A 22,577-nucleotide genomic window follows, 5' to 3' on the forward strand; every position below is an offset into this window, starting at 1 on the left:
CTACCTTTGCCAATTTGATTTGTCCAATCTACCCCTGAATATTCAGTTCCCCGCCTTGGTCACCTTGCAATCATGTCTCTGTAATGGCTATCAGATCATAAACATTTTTATTGCTATTTGTGCCATCAATTCATCTATTTTGTTACGAATGCTGCGTGTATTCAGCTAAAGAGCCTTTAATTTTGTCTTTTTACCATTTTTCCCTACTGTGACCTTATTTGCTGGTGCACTCTTATGTTTATACGTTCTGTCCCTTCCTGTCACACTCTGGTTATCATTATCCATATCGCTACCCTGCACCATTGCCTTGTCCTTCCTCTTTAACTTTCGAAATTTCCCCGCACTTGAATCCTCACCCCACCCCCACTGTTTAGTTTAAAGCCCTATCTACAGCCCTAGATATTCAATTTGCTAGGACACTGGTCCCAGCCTGGTTCAAGTGAAGCCCGTTCCAACGAAACAGCTCCCTCTTTCCCGAATACTGGTGCCAATTCCCCATGAATTGAAACCCATTTCTCCCATACCAATCTTTGAGCCACGCGTTCAATTCTCTGATCTTATTGATCCTATGCAAATTTGCTCGTGGCTCAGATAGTAATCCAGAGATTATTATCTTTATGGTTCTGCTTTTTTAATTTAGCCCTTAGCTGCTCATAATCCCTCTGCAGACCCTTTTTGTTTGCCCTACCTAAGTCATTGGTACCCATGTGAAACTTCCCTCTCCCACTCCAAGTTCCTCTCCAGCCCTGGGCAGGCAACACAGCCTTTGGGACTCAAGCTCTTGCCCTAACTATACTGTCCTCTACCACTACAACATTTATTTTTACTCCCCCCACTTGAATGGCCCCCTTTACCACGGTGCTGTGGTCAGTTTGCTCATTCTCCCTGCAGTCCCTGCTCTTGTCTAATTTATATTTTATTTCCTCGTTCTTCCTACCAAAATGTATCACTTTGCACTTTTATGCGTTAAATTTCATCCGCCACGAGTCCGCCCATTCCAAAAGTCTGTCTATGTCCTCTTGAAGTCTATCACTATGCTCCTCACTGTTCACTATACTTCCAAGTTTTGTGTCATCTGCAAATATTAAAATGATGCCCTGTACACCCAAGTCAAATCATTAATATACATCAAGAAAAGCAGTGGTCCCAGTACCGACTCCTGGGGAACACCACTGTATACCTTCCTCCAGTCCGAAAAACAACCGTTCACCATACTCTCTGTTTCCTGTCACTTAGCCAATTTTGTATCCGTGCTGCCACTGTCCCTTTTATTCCCCGGGCTTCAACTTTGCTGACAAGCCTATTATTTGGCACTTTATCAAATGCCTTTTGGAAATCCATGTACACTATGTCAACCACATTACCCTCATCAACCCTCCCTGTTACCTCATCAAAAACCTCAATCAAGTTAGTTAAACAGGATTTTACCTTTAACAAATCCATGCTGGCTTTCCTTAATTATTCCACCCCTATCCAAGTGACCGTTAATTTTGTCCCGGATTATCATTTCTAAAGGCTTCCCCACTCCCGAGTTTAAATTCCAGGAGACTCCGGGCCACTCCTAAGGCCAGCAGGTAAGTCTGCAGCTCAACTTTACCTGTGCCCCACCCCCACTGCCTCGACCGAGAGTTCATAGTCTCCCGAACTATCTGCTTGTGGAGAGGAAGCAGCACGGACCATACCTCTACATGGTAATAATTTGTAGTCCCATTCTCAGCTGTCCTTTTCCAAACTGGAGCAAAGAAATCACCTTCTGGTCGGGAAGTGATGACGATTTTGTCAATTTGATCATCGATTAGAGTTGCCTGGAACTCAGAAACCCTGGTTCCTGTGGGACTGTTCTCTGGTACAGTTACACTGCTTTCAAAATTGTCCACCACTAGATAGAGGAGGAAGACAAACCACTGTGAATCTCAGGAGGCAAGGCAAGGGATTCCCACACTTCAGACAGCCAAGGCTCAGTGGTGATATTCTCATCTCTAAATCTAAAGATTGTGGGATCAAGACCCACTAGAGAGACTAGAGCGCAAAATCTAGGCTGATATTTCCATATAAAAGGAGCGCTGCACTCTCAGAGTTCCGTCTTTTGGATGCGACGTTAAACTGAGGCCCTGTCTGTTCTCTCAGATGAATGTAAAGATCCTACGGAAATATTTCGCTAAAGAGCAGGGTAGTTATCCCCGTTGTCTTGGGCCAATACTTACCCCTCAGCCAATGTCACTAAAACAGATGATCTGATCATTATCACGGTGCTGTTTGTGGGATCTTGTTGTGTGCAAATTGCCTGCTGCATTTCCCACCTTATAACAGCAACCGTACTTCATTGGTGCTTTGGGAAATCCTGAGGATGTGAAAGGGGCTATATAAATGTAAGTCTTTCTTTCCTTCCTTTCACTCTTTGCCGACTCGTCGTGCAGCCAGGACAGCCTGCAGCCCGAGTGAAGATCACCCTCCCCCATTGCCACGCACCAGGCTGTAATTTGTTGCTATCCCTTCCTCCATCCACTGCCCCTCTGTTCCGCTTCATGACCTCAACCCAACTGCAGGTCCACACAACAATCTTGAAGCATGCTATTTATTAAAAAAACTTACCACTTCGTCCTTCAGCACACCAACCATCTGGGAAAAAAACATGTCAAACAATGTATAATTAATCATCTGGCCACACAACATAGTATAAACACAGAATATAAACGGTGCGTCTATTTGTACTGTCCTTTTTCTGTCCTTCTGCGCCTGCGTCCTTTCCACTCTGCCCCTGATGCCTCCCACCCGAAACCCGAACCGGAAATGGGGCCCCACAATCCAGCCGATCACATTGTTCCCCAGAATCTGGGGCAGCGGGGAGAGAGACACAGGGGAGGAAGGAGAGAGAGACTGGTGGGGGGGGGGGCGGGGAAGGAGAGAGAGGGGGAAAGAAAGGGAGGGGGGAGAGAGAGAGACATAGGGGAGGAAGGAGAGAGAGACTGGTGGGGGGGGGGCGGGGAAGGAGAGAGAGGGGGAAAGAAAGGGAGGGGGGAGAGAGAGAGACATAGGGGAGAGAGAGAGAGGGGAAGAGAGAGGGGAGGAAGGGAACTCAGGGAAGACGGATCACATTCTTCCAACCCCCTTTACACCCACACTCAGTTTCTCGGAGAGTTCGGTGTGTGTGTTACAAGGGACATCATTGGAGTGGATGAAATCCAGAAGTCACGACACTGTCACGATTCACTTCATACCCAATTACCCTGATATACTTGTTAACAATCCATGACCCACACATTGCACCATCTATGGCGGGTAGGGTGGGGGGAGGGGTAAGCTTGCGCTTGGGTAAGCGACTTCTACTGGAACTTGGTGGCTTTTGGGGAGATCTATCCCCTGTGACTTCTGAAGTCAAAATGGATCGAATTACAATTTGCAAAGTCAGTCAGAACTTGGGCTGGGTGGTTCCAGTTACACATTCCAGAGAAACTTCAGGGTGTGACTTATTGTGCACGTAGACCAATCAGCAATAGGTCATGTGATAATGGAGAGTCAATCAGAGACATGGCAGCCATTTTAGCAGTATAAATAAACATATCCGAATGTAAAAGATCAAACTGGCAAGAAATGACTGAGACAATTTAAAACCTTTCACCCTTTCTGAAGCTTCAAATATTTGGAATGGATTTCCTTCTGCAGCTCATTGCTTACCATTACAACAACATGATGGGCTAGAACTATTTACAAAACCTAGGACAGAACAGACACACTCACACACTGCATGACAGATACGCAAACACGTACACATATACTCATACATGCACCGCACATGCATATGCATGCTGCACACAAACACGCATGCACATACACTCGCACCCACTTGCACAAACACACACTCACACCCACTCGTACGCATTCCGCAGCACACACACATGCATGCGCATACGTGCTGCACGCATGTATTCACACATGTGTGCACAGGCGCACGCAGACATGACACACATGCCACACACTCACATACAGACATGTAGCTATGCACACACTCAAAGAAAGGATTGGGAGGAACAGAGAGCACTAGAGTAAGAAATAGAACTCTATTAGGTGGGGTCAGACTAAGAGAGAATACAAAAAGGTCTAAGATAGGTTTACAGTGCATGTGTGTGAACGCACAACGTGTGGTAAATAAGGTTGGTGAGTCGCTGGCACAAATCGATACATGGGAATATGATGTTGTGGTGATGATGGGGACCTGGCTAAAAGGCAGGATTGGCTATTAAATATTCCTGGATATAAGGTGTTCAGGAAAGATAGGGAAGGAAGGAAAGGAGGTGGGTGGCAGTATTGATTAAGGAGCATATTCCAGTACTGGAGAGAGAGGATGTCCTGGAGGGGTCAAGGACAGAATCTATATGGCAAGAGTTAAGAAACAATAGAGGTGCCATTACATTACTGGTGTATTCGATAGACCACCAACTAGTGGGAAGGATAAAGAGAAGTAAATTTGCAGGGAAATTACAGAGGTGCAAGCACACATATACACGCTCACGCAAACACACATGTTTTGCACTCATTCTCATGCACGCATGCACCCACACACTTGCACACACACATCCGCATGCACATGCATGCAGATGCACCCATGCCCACGTGCACGCCCACACACATGCACAAATGCACACACATGCCACGTGCATACACAAACATGCACGCGCGCACACATGCACATGCGCCCACACACATGCACCCGCACAAATGCATACACTTACGCAAATGAACCCACAGACACACACATGCACACAAACGCGCACACACATACACACACGCAGAGACACACACACCAGACACACAGACACACACACATGCGCACAAACACACACACACACACAGGCGCACACAAATGTTGACACACACACTCTCACACACAGACACAGACACACTCACACAAACACATTCATACAAACACATACATAGACAGACAGACAGATGTGCTCACACTCAAACACTCTCAGACACACACACACAGGCACAGACATAGACACACACTTCAGACAGATACACTCACACTCACACACTCTCAGCTCCACTCACATTCACACAAAGTCACACACAGACACAGACACATTCACTCACACACACACATACACCCTAACACAGGCACACTCATAGTCACACACAGAAAGAAACACATTCAAACACTAACACACCTGCACAAACACTCACCCTCAGACCCAGTCACCCTCAGACACACACACTCTGAGACACAGACAGACACACACACACACACAGACACACACACAGACACACTCAAACACAGACACACACACAGACACACACACACATAGATACGCACACACAGACATGCACACACAGACACACACACTCGGACATGCACACACAGACACAGCTGCAAATGCAATTGTAAACATGCACTGCGCTCTCTCAGATCCAACCCCAACATTGTCATCAAACCTGCTGACAAGGGTGACACTGTTATTGCTTGGCAAACCGACCTTTACTTTGCAGAGGCTGATCGCCAACTCTCTGACACCTCCCCCTACCTCCCCTGGACCATGACCCCACTACTGAACATTTCCCAGACCGTCACTGACCTCATCTCCTCTGGAGATCTTCTCTCCCAGCTACCAACCTCATAGTTCCCCAACCCCGCACAGCCCTCTTCTACCTCCTTCCCAAGATCCACAAACAGGACTTCCCCAGTAGACCCATCTGTTCTTGCCCCATGGAACTTATTTCTTCCTATCTCGACTCTATTTTTTCTCCCCTTGTCCAGTCCGTTCCCACCTACTTCCGCGACTCCTCCGACGCCCTCCGTCACTTTAACAGTTTCCAGTTTCCTGGCCCCAACCATCTTGTCTTCACCATGGACGTCCAATCCCTCTACACTTCCATCCCCCACCAGGATGGCCTGAGGGCGCTCCGCTTCTTCCTCGAGCAGAGGCCCAACCAATCCCCATCTACCACCACTCTCCTCCGCCTGGCTGAACTTGTTCTCACATTGAACAACTTCTCCTTTAACTCCACTCACCTTCTCCAAATTAAAGGTGTTGCTATGGGAACCCACATGGGTCCTAGCTATGCCTGCCTTTTCATGGGATATGTGGAACATTCTTTGTTCCAGTCCTACTCGGGTCCCCTCCCTCCGGTACATTGATGACTATATCGGTGCCGTTTTCTGCTCTCGCCCTGAATTAGAAAATTTCATTCACTTTGCATCCAATTTCCACCCTCCCTCACCTTCACATGGTCAATCTCTGACTCTTCCCTTCCCTTCCTCGACTTCTCTGTCTTCATCTCTGGGGGTAAGCTTTCGACCAGTATCCACTGTAAGCCCACTGACTCCCACAGCTACCTGGACTACACTTCCTCCCACCCTGCATCCTGTAAGGACTCCATTCCATTCTCACAGTTTCTCCGTCTCCGTCGCATCTGCTCTGACGATGCAACTTCTATACTAGTGCCTCTGACATGTCTTCCTTTTTCTTCAACCGAGGATTCCCCATTACCATGGTTAACATGGCCCTCGACTGTGTCCGTTCTATTTCCCGCATCTCTGCTTTCACCCCTTCCCCTCCCTCCCAAACCGTGACAAGGTTACCCTTGTCCTCCACTTTCATCCCAGCAGAGCCTTCACGTTCAATGGATCTGCCATTTCCGCCACCTCCAGCGTGATCCCACCACCAATCACATCTTCCCCTCCTCTCCCCTCTCAGTGCTCCCTCCGCAACACTCTGGTCCATGCCGCAGTCACCCCCAGCAACCCCTCCCCTTCCCACGGCACCTTCCCATGCAAGCCCAGGAAATGCAACACCTGCCCTTTTAACTCCTCCCTTCCCACTATCCAGGGCCCCAAATACTCCTTCCAGGTGAAACAGCGATTTTCTTGTACTTCTTTCAATTTAGTATATTGTATTCGCTGCTCACGATGTGGTCCTTCTACATTGGGGAGACCAAACGTAGATTGGGTGACCGCTTTGCGGACCATCTCCGTTCAGTCCGTAAGTGTGCCCCCAATCTTCCGGTCGCCTGTCACTTTAATTCTCCACTCTGATATCTCTGTCCTCAGCCTCCTACACTGTTCCAATGAAGCTCAACGCAAGCTTGAGGAACAGCACCTCATCTTTCGTTTAGGCACTTTACAGCCTTCTGGACTCAACATCGAGTTCAACAATTTCAGACCATAATCTCTGCCCACATTTTCTTTCCCTTTCCTCCCTTGTTTTTTACAAACTCCCCCCCCACCCTCCGCTCACCCTTTTTATTTTTATTTTTCTCTCTCCATGGCGGCTGGTGATGACTCCACCATTCACACCCCATTGAGACTCATCTTTGGTTTCCTAACTCGTGCCATTACCATCTTATTTTTGACCCTCATCCCTTTGTCTCTCTAATCTCTCCTGCCTTCCACCCTATCACAGACCTACCCTTCTGTTCTTTCCTCCCCTCTCCCTTTCCCTGCCCCGGCACTTCCTTAAGAACCTGTTACATCTCCAACTTTTCTCGTTCTGACGAAGGGTCACAGACCTGAAACATTATCTCTGTTTCTCTCCACAGATGCTGCCTGACCCGCTGAGTATTTCCAGCAATTTTTGATTTTATTTCAGATTCCAGCATCCACAGTATTTTGCTTTGGAATAAATACATCATGTTATCCGGAAACAGTTGCACTCCCCATCAGATTTCCCATGTAAATACACAAGCTGTCACCCTAAATCTGTCATCAGTCACATAAGAAACAGTGAAGCAGACGCAAAGTATTAATACTTACCCCTAAAATAAACAAAAGCTACAAGAAGCCTGATGAATAAGGGGAGGTCCATGGTGGTTGGGCCCCACTGCAATACTGTCAGAGAGTGAGACTGATTCTAGAGTTGGGCACTGTCCCAGTGACTCTCTGTGTCAGCTCACCTCGCATTGCTTTCCCAAACACTGTGGGGTTACTAGGTGTCGAGGATCTAGCAACACAACAACACAGGCTGTCCTACCCCTCCCCGCCATTGCAACACTGCACTCTGCACATCAGCCATAATGTACAACTTCATTGTGACACCACCACCACCCGCTTACCCCACATCACCGAAAGCCGTTTTCTAATCTCTGTTTCATCACAAGAAGCATCGGTTATATTTTTAACACGAGATTGGTTCAGAAAGCTTAGCAAATCACAAGATTATACACCTTAATGATGAAAAAGTAATGCTTTTAACAAACCGCAGTAAGCATTTGACCAATACAAAACAAGAGGAGGCAACTACTAGAACACTGGCAGAAATCTCCCGCTCTACCATGCGACCTAAAGAAAGAACTTGCATTTATATAGCGCCCTTCAGGACGTCCCACAATGCTTTACAGGCAATGAAGTACTTTTGAAGTGGAGATACTGTTATAATGTAGGATATGTGGCAGCCAATTTGTACACAGCAAGCTCCCACAAACAGCAATGAGATAAATGTGGTGTCCCTGCACCTTACTACAAACTCACACGAGGCATGGATATATCAGACACGGTCACTCTGTGACCTTCATTTTTATTTCCAGGACCAAGGAGTACTGACCCTGGGTGGGACCTCCCCTTTTATATCTGGAAACCCAGGTGAGGAGTGTCTCCCGCAAGTTCACCCCCTGTGGTCAGGGTGTGCATTTCTCGGGTACAGGTACAGTGTACATGAGTTACAGTTACATGACTATGTTATTGCAAGATGGTTTAATTCATGACATCACCTCCCCCTCCCCCCTTAAGTCTTTTAGTTTCAGAGGTTAAGTCTATCGGGTGGTTGGTGCTCTCTCGTGGAGCGCCGCAGTTGTGGCTCTGGTGGCTGAGCCTCAGCATGCGTCCCTGTCACTTGAGGTGATTCCGGCCTGTCCGGGCTGGCCGCAGGGACTGTGCATGCTGAGGGCTGTCTTTGTTGCTCGTCCGCTGGCAGTGGTGTGGTGCCATTTCATGCTTTTCTTCCGGTTCCTCCGTGTCTTTGTCTTTACTTGGTCCAAGTGATTGCGACATATCTGCCCATTGTTTAGTCGGACCACCATGACTCTATTTCCTCCTTTGCCAATTACGGTGCCCTCAAGCCACTTGGGTCCCAAAGCATGGTTAAGAACAAATACCGGGTCATCTATTTCTATACACCTCTCCCTTGAGTTTCGATCATGAAGCTCGGTTTGGGACTGGTGCTCGCCCTCAACACTGTCTGCCAGGGCTGGGTGAATGAGGGACAGCCGCGTCTTGAGCGTGCGTTTCATGAGGAGTTCCGCTGACGGGACTCCCATGAGCGAGTGCGGGCGGGACCTGTAGGCCAGCAGGAGGCGCAATCGGCAGTACTGAAGGGAGGGTCCTTGGATGCGTAGCATGCCCTGCTTTATGACTTGGACCGCCCGTTCCGCCTGGCCATTGGAAGCTGGCTTGAACGGCGCTGTCCGGACGTGCTTGATACCATTGCCCGACATAAACTCCTGGAATTCATAGCTGGTGGAACACGGGCCATTATCGCTGACCAGGATGTCCGGCAAGCCATGGGTCACGAAAACCGTACGCAGACTCTCCACAGTGATGGATGTCGTGCACGAGTTCAATATGATGCATTCGATCCTCTTCGAGTATGCATCGACAACGATCAGGAGCATTTTCCCCATAAACGGGCCCGCATAGTCTACGTGAATACGTGACCATGGTCTGGTGGGCCAGGGCCACGGGCTGAGGGAGGCCTCCCTGGGGGCATTGCCTAGCTGGGCACACGTCGTGCACCTGCGAACCCAGTGTTCCAGGTCTGAGTCAATCCCCGGCCACTATACATGTGACCGGGAAATGGCCTTCATTAACACGATGCCAGGGTGCTCGCTGTGGAGTTCCCTGATGAACGCTTCCCTTCCTTTCTGGGGCATGACTACCCGGCTGCCCCATAACAGGCAGTCAGCTTGGATGGAGAGTTCATCCATCCGTCTCTGAAACGGTCTGACTTCCTCGGGGCACGCTCTGTGCGCAGGCACCCAATCCCCAGTCAGGACATACTTCTTTATCATGGATAGGAGGGGGTCCCTGTTGGTCTAGAGTTTGATCTGGCGGGCTGTGATGGGGGAGCCTGCAGTGTCAAAAGCCTCAACAGCCATGACCATCTCGGCACTCTGCTCCGACGCCCCCTCGGTGGTGGCCAGTGGGAGCCTGCTGAGCACGTCAGCACAATTTTCGGTGCCTGGCCGGTGTCGTATGGTGTAGTCATACGCAGCCAGCGTGAGGGCCCATCGCTGTATGCGAACTGACGCATTGGCATTGACAGCCTTTCTGTCGGACAACAAGGATGTTAACGGCTTGTGCTCCGTCTCTAGCTCGAACCGTCTACCAAAAAGGTACTGGTGCATCTTTTTCACACTGTAAACACACGCGAGTGCTTCCTTCTGGGCTTGTATTCACTGGAGTTCAGAAGAATGAGAAGGGACCTCATAGAAACGTTTAAAATTCTGATAGGTTTAGACAGGTTAGATGCAGGAAGAATGTTCCCAATGTTGGAGAAATCCAGAACCAGGGGTCACAGTCTAAGGATAAGGGGTAAGCCATTTAGGACTGAGATGAGGAGAAACTTCTTCACCCAGAGAGTGGTGAACCTGTGGAATTCTCTACCACAGAAAGTAGTTGAGGCCTATTCACTAAATATATTCAAAAAGGAGTTAGATGTAGTCCTTACTACGAGGGGGATCAAAGGGTATGGTGAGAAAGCAGGAATGGGGTACTGAAGCTGAATGTTCAGCCATGAACTCATTGAATGGCGGTGCAGGCTAGAAGGGCCGAATGGCCTACTCCTGCACCTATTTTCTATGTTTCTATGTTTCTATGTTTCTCGACCATGCCGTATCCACGCTCTGCCTGGGAGAGCGACCTGGAGGTGTAAGCCACCGGTTGGAGTTGGCTGTCATCGTTACCCTGCTGCAACACACACCCAACCCCGTAGGATGACGCATCATATGTTAAGACCAGTTTTTTACAAGGGTCATACAAAGTCAACAGTTTGTTGGAACACAGCAGGTTCCTCGCCTTATTGAAAGCCTGTTCTTGACAGTCCCCCCAAAATCATTCACAACCTTTACACAGGGCATGTGTAACGGCTCCAACAATGTGCTTAAGTGCAGCAGAAAGTTCCCAAAATAGTTCAAAAGTCCCAGGAATAATCGCAACTCCGACGTGTTGCCGGACCTGGGCGCCCGGCGGATCGCTTCAGTTTTGGATTCGGTCGGCCGGATCCCGTCTGCGGCAACCCTCCTGCCCAAAAACTCGATCTCTGGGACCAAAAACACACACTTGGCCTTTTTCAGCCGCAAGCCTACTCAATCCAATCGGCGTAGCACCTCCTCCAGGTTGTGGAGGTGTTCTTTGGTGTCTCGACCCATTATGAGAATGTCGTCTTGGAATATGATCATTCCAGGAATGGATTTGAGCAAGCTTTCCATGTTTCTCTGAAAGATGGCTGCTGCCGAACGAATGCCAAACGGACACCTGTTGTAGACAAATAATCCCTTGTGCGTCATGATGGTGGTCAGAAGCTTGGATTCTTCAGCCAGTTCCTGAGTCATGTAGGCCGAAGTGAGGTCCAACTTCGAGAACAGCTTGCCACCTGCCAGCGTGGCAAAAAGGTCCTCCGCTCTCGGAAGTGGGTATTGGTCTTGCAGTGATACTTGGTTGATGGTGGCTTTGTAGACGCCACAAATCCTAACCGAGCCATCTGCTTTGAGGACGGGAACGATGGGACTTGCCCAGTCGCTGAATTCAATGGCTGAAATTATGCTCTCTCTGAGCAGCTTGTCCAGTTCACATTCAATTTTTTCACGCATCACATACGGCACGGCACTGGCTTTGTGGTGCACTGGTCTGGCGTCCAGAGTGATGCGTATCACTACTTTAGTGCCCTTGAACGTTCCGACACCAGGTTGAAACAGTGACCCGAATTTATGCAGGGTCTGTGAGCATGAACTTTGCTCCACGGATGAAATGGCATGCACATCCCCCCATTTCCAATTCATCTCAGCTAGCCAACTCCTCCCTAAAAGCACGGGGCCATTTCCCGGAACAATCCAGAGTGGCAGCCGGTTCTGTGATCCATTATGTGTTACCACCAAATTTGCACTGCCCAGCACTGGGATGATCTCTTTGGTGTACGTCCGTAGCTGCGTCTCAATGCGTTCCACTTTGGGGCTGCTAGTTCTGTGTGGCCATAGTCTCTCAAATTGTTGGCCGCTCATGAGTGACTGGCTAGCTCCCGTGTCCAGCTCCATGTGCACCGGGATGCCATTCAGTAAGACTTTCATCATCATGGGTGGCGTTTTAGTGTATGAGCTGTGGATGTCAGCCACATGAACCCGCTGAACTTCAGCATCTATGGCTTTACCCCAGGCCTCATCCTGCATTGCAGACCCCTCGTCTGGTTTCACTGTCTCGCAGATTAGCCTCGCTACTGCCTTTTTGCACATCCTGGCCAAGTATCCACTGACATTACAAATCCTACAGGTATATTGCTGGAACCTGCAGCTTCTCGCAGTGTGTCTACCCCCTGCACCTCCAGCATGAGCTGAGATTGAAATTGCTGTTAACAAAAGGACTATTATCAGGCATTCCTCTCTGATTGCCCATTTGGCTGTTTCTAAGCACTCTGATGGTGGGTGTTAATGCCCATCGCGGGACGCATTGTTCCTTGAGATGGCGTGAATTGCCGATCCCCTTTCCATTGTCCTTGTTGCGGGCCCACCCTAGAGCCTGTTGCTGCCCGGGTGGTTTCGAAATGCCTTTGCCTGCCTGCGGGGTCCCGAGCCACATTCACCATGTTAACTCCCTGGTCCGTCGCCACGTTTGGACCAGGGCTGCGTGCGTAAATTAGCTTGGTCTCCTCTTCCCCTGCCATAAAGGTCTGAGCTATCAACGCCGCCCCTTCTAAAGTCAAGTCCTTAGTCTTTATGAGCTTCCTGAAAATGCCGGCATGATTAATGCCCTCGATGAAAAAGTCCCTTAACAACTCCCCCCTGCAGGCATCGGAGAACTTACAAAGACTGGCTAAGTGCCGCAGTTCCGCCACGAAGTCCGAGACGTTTTGTCCCTCCCGACGACGGTGAGAGTAGATCCGGTGCCGGGCCATGTGTACGCTACTTGCTGGCTTGAGATGCTCACTGATCAGCTGGCTGAGCTCTTCAAAGGACTTGTCCGCCGGCTTTTGGGTTGCGAGCAGGTCTTTCATCAGCGCATACGTCTGTGGACCACAGCTGGTCAGTAGATGCGCCCTCTGCTTGTCAGTCGCTGCCTCTGCCAGCCAGTCCTTTGTGACAAAGCTCTGCTAGAGTCTTTCCACAAAGTGGTCCCAGTCCTCTCCTACACAGTAACGTTCCTCTGTGCCACCGGTGGCGATCCTCGTGGTTCGGTGATTCCCGTTTCTCGTTGCCAAATGTGGTGTCCCTGCACCTTACTACAAACTCACATGAGGCATGGATATATCAGACACGGTCACTCTGTGACCTTCACTTTTATTTCTAGGACCAAAGAGTGCTGACCCTGGGTGGGACCTCCCCTTTTATACCTGCAAACCCAGGTGAGGAGTGTCTCCCATGTGGTCAGGGTATGCATTTCTAGGCTACAGGTACAGTGTACATGAGTTACAGTTACATGACTATGTCATTGCAAGATGGTTAAATACATGACAATAATGAACAGATGAACAGATGTTTTAGTGAAGTTGATTGAGGGATAAATATTGGCCAGGATGCCGGGGATAACTCCCCTGTTCGTCTTCGAAATTGTGCCATGGGATCTTTTATGTCCATCTGACAGGGCAGGCGGGGTCTCGGTTTAACGTCTCATCCGCAAGACAGCATCTCTGACAGTGCAGTGCTCCCTCAGTTCCACATTATTTGCTCAACACCAAATGTATATTAGAAGTAATGTATTTATCTAAATCTAGCGCACTTGTTTTCTTGCTCTTCTGCAACACTACTTTGGTGGCCACCACCAACAGTTGAATTCTGTCCGTCACCAGGTGTCCCCTGTGTGATATATTCTTACGACATCAAAATCTACATGACACAAGGTGGCTCCAACACAGAAACTGTCATCATGTGACTTTTCCACATGAACCTTTTATTATTTACGTCAGTGGTTGCATTACCACAGTAATCCACTAAGGGGAGCTCTATTACACTCAGCACTGGGCCTCAGGCCTGGCAATCACCGTGCTGGATCCGGAGGGGTTTCCTACGTGTCCTGTGATTGGGCAGGCAGGCAGGCAGTCGGCGAGCTTTGCCGTCTGCTGGAGCCTGAGCTCCAGGTTACCATCCAGCCACAGGAGAGCCTCGCCCGCTCGGGCCAAGGCCAATTTGAGCTTTGAACTCTTACGCCTCCTACGCTCAATCCAAACCACCACTGAGAAGATTTGGCAGATCGGTTAGGCGCCCAAACGCCAGTGCATCTAACATGTGCCTGCTGCTTGTTTACCGAGGTGGGGTGAGGGTGTGGGAGGTGGGGCACCACTCACGTCACTTTCTTCCCCCATGTGGGCAACAACTTGAGAGAACCCAAAGTGTCGAGGTCGGGTTGCCGCTGCTGCAGCTTCAGACATGTTTCTTGTGGTCTGCATTTTTGATGCTGTTGCTCTCACTTTTAAATATCCTGGCCTGCCTCTTTAAGCTGATCCATGAAGAGAGAAAGTACTTGCCTTTTTCAGAACTTAAGAAATAGGAGCAGGTGTCGGCCATTCGGCCCCTCGAGCCTGCTCCGCCATTCAATAAGATCATGGCTGATCTTCTACCTCAACTCCACTTTTCTGCACTATCCCCATAATCCTTTCTCTTAATATTCAAAAATCTATCGATCTCTGTCTTGGATACACAACGGTTCAGCCTCCACAGCCCTTTGGGGTAGAGAATTCCAAAGATTCACAACCCTTTGAGTGAAGAAATTTCTCCTCATTTCAGTCCTAAATGGCCGACTCCTTATTCTGGTTCCTGACCCCTTGTGGAAATTTTTAATAAACACTGAACTGTCCACGTGAACACAAATCACCCTGTAACACGGTTCCAAAGGCAACCCTTCAATTGATGGCAATGTCAGTCACCAAGGACCATCTTCCTCCCTTTAAATAATGGGGCCGTGTAAGGAAGGCTCACTCCAATTCATGAGGACCAAGCCAACCTGCACCAGTTACCGAATATATGGGCCAGTGGCTGACATCTGACATCTGAGCTCCCCACTTGCTGTAGCACACTGGGGTCAATGGAACTGGCCCAGCACCATCACCTGTAAGTGCCTTATTCCTAGTTGCTACCATTTCTGTGGTTACTTAATGAAGCGATTGTTGCTGCACATTGATCGAGTATGACTGGGACAGTAACAACACCTTCAGAAGTGAAAGCAGAGAGAGTATCTGGTTAGCTCATCAACCAGGTCTTATCTTCATGCCGAACCTGCCCAGACAAACCCTTCAAAGCACCAATGTGGTCCTTCATCATTTTCTGAATTCCAACGTATCTGGGAAACCCTTACCATCAGTGTCACAGTGGGCCACTATCCTCTTTTCCAAAGGCTTTTTAGCAATCCTAAACCATCTTTACCCTGACCAGTGATTTACAGAGGATGGAGGCCTACTTCCGCTGATGGTGACTCCGGCCCAACCCACAAAAGACCATCACCTCGACATTCCACCTCTATACCCATCAAGCAAACCAAGCTTTGAAAGTCTCTTTTTGCAGTGCAGAGGCAAACCATGCCAAACCCTCCTATCTAAGAGTCATACTTGATCGCACCCTGTCATATAGACAACATCTCCAGAACCACGGGAAGAAACTAAAGAGTAGGGTCAACTTGATCCAGAAACTCGCCGGATCCACATGAGGAGCAGATGCTCAAACCTTCCATACGGCAGCACTCGCCCTGGTGTACTCTACGGCGAACTACTGCTCTCCGGCATGGCCATTAAGTGCGCATGTCAAATCCATTGATGTCCAGCTGAATTCTACGATGAGAATTATTACCGGTACACTTTTAATCGATACCAACACCTTGGCTCCCCGTGGTTACAAACATCGCACCACCACACTACGCCGCGAATATGCAGTTTCCAGAGAATACAACCACTACACCAGCATTCTTTATTTTGCTTAAATCCTTATTTTGGACTTCAGAGGGCCGAAATTGCATATCACCCCATTTTGGGAGCAGTACCTTTTCCGAGGACGAACATTCGGTGCACGGTGCAGAGGTCCCATCCCGGCAGTGAAGTTGGGCTTACCACCCCTGATAGGAAGTGGAGGGCAATGTCGGGCGCTCCACGTCCTCTCGGGGTGGGCTTGGGGGCTCGGCCCGAGCGAACATTGGAGCGCTACTGCGCCTCTCCACGTAGCGCTGACACGTTCCAAGAGCCCTCCCCTTCCGTTAAAGGTGAGCTCAGCAGGGCTTTTGATGGGCTGCCACTCGGCCACCGGGGATGCGGGGTGCCGTAGCCACAGCCCAGCGGGTGGTGGCATGGCTCTCGTTGTCGCGTTCCTCCAGCTCTGTGGTGGGGTTGCGGAGGGGGCCAGGTGGCCGTATCCCTTATTCCCAAGCAGCCAGCCTCGGCTGTGACAGAAACAATTGTGACACAGTACTCTCAGGCAGGATGAAAGCATCATGTGCGTTTCCTGGATAGTGGGCATTGACTGCGAGGATGCGCTGCATGTGGTCGCACACTAGCTGTACATTTCGGGGGCTGTGTCCCTTTCAGTTTCTGAATCTCTCTTTATTGTGGAATGGCACTCGCAAGGCCACGTGCGTGCGGTCAACGGTTGCTTGAACTCTCGGGAAGCAAGCAATCCTGGCAAACCTACATGCCCACTCATTCTGACTCTCCCTGCTCATTGGGAACATTATGAAGACCATTCTGCGGGTGTACAGAACCTTTGCGATGTGGCGAATGCAGCGATGTGCAGCGTATTGTGAGACGCTGCATATGTCCCCTGCTGCCTGGAAGGAGCCGGAGGCATAGAAGGCCAGCGCCACAGTGACCTTCACTGTGATGGGCAGCGCAGTCCTGTTGGCGCTGGTAGGCTGCAGGTCTGCCTGTAGGAGATGGCATATCTCTGTCAGCACTTCCTTTCGGAAATGCAGCCTACTCACACACTGCTCCTCAGAGAGCTGGAAGTCTGAGCATTGGTGCCTGTAAACCCATGTGGGTGAGGCCTCCTGTCCAGGTGTCTTCGGCCTCTCCTCATCCGTGGCCCGACATGGCCAAGAGCCCTTCTATCTTGATGCTGCCTAACAAGAGCAAGGAGTAGGAGACATTGGCGAACTAGTAATGCTCCCATTAAATTATTTCACTGAAGTTGGAAGGACGCTGTAATGCCGATAAATCTGCCACATTAAAGTCTGAGGTTCATGCAGCATGCTGTGCACAAACGTTGCACTCAATGTGACCTCCGATTTAGGATCCTGCTCCCTCACTTTAAATATGCTGCAAATACCACCTGCTGCACTGTGGGACTGCCCTGGCTTTTCAGGCATGACTTAGGGCGGATGTTAAATGCGGCGTTACCACCTCATTTAGTGACCGGGGCGCTAGCGGGACTTTGCTCGATGACTGCCGTCATGATTTGACTGAAACTACAGAGCGAGGCGGGAGCGTTTTGCGCCACAGAATCGGCGCCGAATTTCCCAGCGGGGCACTGTAAGCTGGCCGCCCGGGTGGTAACCATTTCGACACCCTTTACTGTACCACCGGAGTGCAAACAGCACAATCCAAGCAAAAATCCAGCATTAATAAAATTTAGACTGAAAAATAGATTTTAAAATACTGGAAAGGATTAAGGTGCTGCATATGAGACAGAGTTCCGACAGTCAGGAATCCTAATTCTAAGATCTCTGCATTCCACCAGTTCTGGCCCCTTGTGCATTACCTACTCCCTTTGCACCACTATTGGCGGCCATGCCTTTAGCTGCCTCGGCTCTAAGCTCCGGAATTTCTTCCATAAACCTCTTTAACTCTCTCTCCGCATGCAAGACGCTCCTTAAAACTGAGCTGCCCTAATGTCACAAGAACACAAGAACACAAGAAATAGGAGCAGGAGTCAGCCATTTGGCCCCTCGAGCCTGTTCCGCAATTTAATAAACTCATGGCTGATCTAATCATGGACTCTGTTCCACTTCCCTGCCCACTCCCCATAACCCTTTATTCCCTTATTGCTCAAAAATCTGTCTATCCCCGCCTTAAATATATTCAATGACCCAGCCTCCACAGCTCTCTGGGGCAGAGAATTCCACAGATTTACAACCCTCTGAGAGAAGGAATTCTTCCTCATCTCAGTTTTAAATGGGCGGCCCCTTATTCTGAGACTATGGGCTAGATTGTACACTTTTGTGCAAAACGCCCCAAAATGGGCGTTAAAAATGGGTTTTCTGATCGCTGGCTTCTCGCCCATTCCCAAAGCACCTAGCCTCCATATTTGAAATTGGGCGTTACCGTGAGCGATATGAAATGTGTAGTAGCGTTAAATCTTGCTGACCTTCTGCCGTAAAGTGTCGCCGTCCTTAACAACGGTATGGCAATGCTCGATTCCCGTGATTCAGGAAGGCAAAGATTATCATGACATGCGCAGAAGAGGAGACAGAGAGAGAGGAACTTGAGGCGTGTGTGGCTGTGCTGTGTGTTTGTTTGGCTGTTGTGGGAGGCACGAGGGAGATTCACCAGCAGCAAAAAGCCTACTAAGCACCAAGAACATAGTTGGCACCGCGTTTTTGTCCAACAAATAAGATATAACATGGAAGGGATGGAGGAGGCCCTGGAACTGGTATCCAGGAACACTGGTGGCAGACGGTGCCCAGTGGTCCCTGAGCGCGGCACTGCACCCCAAGGTGCTGCATCCTCATTGCCAACCACACGAGAGCCAGGAGTAACATCTTGCTTCTGACTCAGAGCACGTTCCCCCTCGGGACCATCCTCTCCCATAACCGTCCAAACAGCGGGTCGGCCATCATCCCCCCCCACCCCCAAATGAAGTATCGCCTGAGGAGCTCCTCGGTCAGGTGGCTTGGAGTCAGGAGGGGAAGGGGAAGTGATAGAGGTAGGAAGGAGAAGTGGCGGGGGGGGGGGGGGCGCGGGGGTGGGGGCGGCGGAAGGGTTGGTTTTTATAGAAATACTGATGATTTCAGACTAATGTTCAGTTTAAATGTTTTTTATTTAACAAAACCTTGTTGCGCATTGGCTCAGATAGCTGCACCATTACGCACTGATGAATCCTTAACATCAAAGGGTATAATTATGCTTAACTTCAATCAACTTAAACTTTAACTGTCACCAAGTTGATGGCCACCATTGATGTATCACCTGCACACCCAGCAGTATGTCAGCCGTGTAAATAACACCAACGTTCTTTCAGGCAAAATGATCATTGATGAGCTCCTGAACCAAGGCTCTTGCAACTATCATACCACCACGGGCCCTTTCATGCAGTCTACAGGGGGGCAGGGGCATGGCTTCAGCATCAGCCTGATTGTCTGGGCCAATGTCACGTCCACCTCTTCCTCTCTCTGGTGTCAGACTCACCAGGCAATTCTTGTCCCCCCTGATAGCCAAGTTATGTAGCATGGAGCACACCACCACAAATTGAGCTACCTGCTCAGGGTGGTATTGGAGGTCGCCTCCTGAATGGTTCAGGCATCTAAAGTGCTGCTTAAGCACTCCAATGGTTTTCTCCACGATATTGCAAGTGGCTCTGTGGCTCTCGTTGTATCGCCTCTCGGCTTCGGTGTGGGTGTCATGCAATGGGGTCATCAGCCAGGTGGCGAGGCCTTATCCTTTGTCACCAAGCATCCAGCAGTGACCTTGTGACTGATTGTTAAACAAGTCAGATACAGTGCTCTCATGCAGGATGTGAGCATCATGGATGCTGCCCGGAAATTTATCATTCACTGCCATTATAATTTGCTGGTGGTCGACAATGAGTTGGACATTCAGGGAGTGGAATCCCTTGCGGTTCTTGAAAACCTCTGCATCCAGAAAAGATGCCCGCCTTGCGATGTGCATACAGTCTATTGCTCCCTGCACCTTGGGGAAGTTTACAATTCTGGAGAATCCTAGAGCCTCTCACTCTGTGCCTCCCTGATCAAGTCCCTCCTGCATGCGTACAGGGTTTCAGTGACTTGTCTAATGCAGCAATGTGTGGCATGCAAATGTCGCCAGCTGTGGCCTGAAAAGAACCCGATGTGTAGAACGACAGTGCCACAGTGACTTTGACCTCGATGGACAGTGCAATACTGATGGTGCTGGCAGGCTGCAGATTTCCCCTTATGAGCTGGCATATCTCAGTGATAACCTCTTTGTGCTTCAACCTCGGCGGAGTTCGGATGTACTCTGGAGGTCATTGGAGTTGAAGGCAGGTGGTGTCGGGCAAGTCGAGGTAAGACCACTTGTCCCTGTACTTGCGGGGTGTGTAATGTCTGGTCCTCCTCATCAGTCTGGCACATCTTACATTGGGCACTTAATGCAGGAGAGCATAGCTTTGGTGATCTCGAGTCTGCTGCATGTAATTGGTCACCAAGAGAGGGTGAGAAAGGACAGGCCCCATTGCAATAGCTCTCTGTTTTCCACCGATTGGTCACAAACAATGAATGTCCCGATGAAGACACCTATTAAATTCCAATCGGTCATAGTATGGTTAAGATGTTTGGACAGGTGTTTACATCAACTCCAATGACCTCCAGAGTACATCCGAACTCCGCCGAGGTTGAAGCACAGCAGCCTATTAAAGGACGCGACATGTGATATAGAACATGGCGTCCATAACGCTGTGATTAGTTCCGGTTAGTTCCACTTTTTCTGGGCGGATTTTTGGGTGAGCGATAGTGTGGGCGATGTATGCGCGAGGTGGTGAAATTGATACTGGGCGATCTCATGGTCGCTAGTTTCGGTAAATATGTTCTTTACGCCAAAAAAAAAAAGTGGGCGGGCAGTATTATTAAATCTCGGCGTTAAATCAGTGCGGAAATTAACGCTGGCGATATTATTGAATCTCGGCGTTAAATCAGTGCGGAAATTAAGGCTGGCGATATTATGGGTGTTGATTTCGCCCATTCTGATTATTCCGCCCAAAAAAAGTGGGCGGGCAGTATTATTTTTTCCCAGCATTAAGCACATGGGGAAAGTAACACTCGGCAATAAGTTTCCAAAAAATGCCGTCAGTTTCCATTTTGTGACTAAATGGGCAATATATGGCCGTTATACATCATTTCAGCGGTAAAATGGACGTTAAGTGGGCGTTAAGCATGCAAAAAAAGTGGAAAACCTTAGTTTTAGTCTCCCCTAGTTTTAGTCTCCCCTATGAATGGAAATATCCTCTTTCCATCCACCTTGTTGAGCCTCCTTAGTATCTTGTTTGTTTCAATAAGATCAACGCTCATTCTTCTGAACTCCAATGAGTATAGGCCCAACCGACTCAACCTATCTTCATTAGTCAACCCCCTCACCTCCAGAATCATCCTAGTGAACCTTCTCTGAACAGCCTCCAATGCAAGTATATCCTTCCTTAAATATGGAGACCAAAACTGTACGCAGTACTCTAGGTGCGGCCTCACCAATACCCTATACAATTGTTGCAGGACTTCTCTGCTTTTATACTCTATCCCCCTTGCAATAAAGGCCAACATTCCACTTGCCTTCCTGATCACTTGCTGTACCTGCATACTCACTTTTTGTGTTCCATGCACAAGGACCCTCAGGTGCCTCTGTACTGCAGCACTTTGCAATTTTTCTCCATTTAAATTATAATTTGCTTTTCTATTTTCCCACATTATGTGGCTCGGCGCCAAATTTTGTCTGATAATGCTCCTGTGATGCACCTTGGGATGTTTTACTATAATAGAAGCTCTACATAAATGCAAGTTGTTGTTGTTATATGGGATTCTTCTGATCCTCTTTGCCAAGTTTTCTGTCCCTCACAGTTTTATCTTCACCGTAAAGGTCCAGTTCCTCCAAACATCCATTCATTCGTGGGATGATCTCTAGGTTCTTCATTTATCCCATGAGTGTCTCCAAACCTGTCCCCATTTACCAATGGTCTTCTCAGCTTGGCATAAATTTGTTCCCATCCTCAACAATTTCTCTTCTAACTCCACACACTTGCTCCAGTTTAAAGGTTCCCTTTCTCACTATTCATTCAATGAGCCCGATGCTGCAGCAGTGCAACACACTTCAGGATCAGAGGGGTCGACCTTAACTTTGTGCGATGGTGTAAAGCGGGGAGAATCAATCGCAGCCCATTTTACACCGCTCCTCATTTATATCTGCACTGACCTCACGGAAGAGATGTAAAGCAGGTTGCTGATTCGCTGTCCCCGTTTTACATTATCCCACAAAGTCAAGCTCCACCCAAAGAGTCTTGTTGCTCCTGGCCGTGGGGATTGGAAGCTGGGTGTACAGCAGTTTCCGAACTTCCAAAGTACCCGTTGTTACTGTCCCTATACAGGGCCGGATGGGTCTGGGGCAAACTGACCTAAATGGGCCGATAGTTATGTTTGTTCATGTTCATTACATTACGCATATGATTCTGATTCTGAGTATGAAAAAATAGGCCAGTATATTCAACAATGAAAGCATATATTCTGTATC

The 22,577-nt window shown here is 49.0% G+C and overlaps 1 protein-coding gene across 1 annotated transcript in view; it reads right to left on the minus strand.

Annotated features, from left to right (window-relative positions):
• Positions 1 to 22,577, minus strand: part of LOC139276824 (cadherin-related family member 4-like) — a 134,164-nt gene that overhangs the window by 106,458 nt on the left and 5,129 nt on the right. Inside the window, exons 3-4 of the mRNA XM_070894822.1 lie at positions 2,593 to 2,619; positions 1,683 to 1,879 (exon numbers count right to left, since the gene is read on the minus strand). Coding sequence (XP_070750923.1) covers positions 1,683 to 1,879; positions 2,593 to 2,619 — 224 coding nt within the window. The remainder of the gene's footprint in view (positions 1 to 1,682; positions 1,880 to 2,592; positions 2,620 to 22,577) is intronic.

This window comes from Pristiophorus japonicus, chromosome 12, assembly GCF_044704955.1.
Source record: "Pristiophorus japonicus isolate sPriJap1 chromosome 12, sPriJap1.hap1, whole genome shotgun sequence".
Lineage (NCBI taxonomy): Eukaryota > Metazoa > Chordata > Chondrichthyes > Pristiophoridae > Pristiophorus > Pristiophorus japonicus.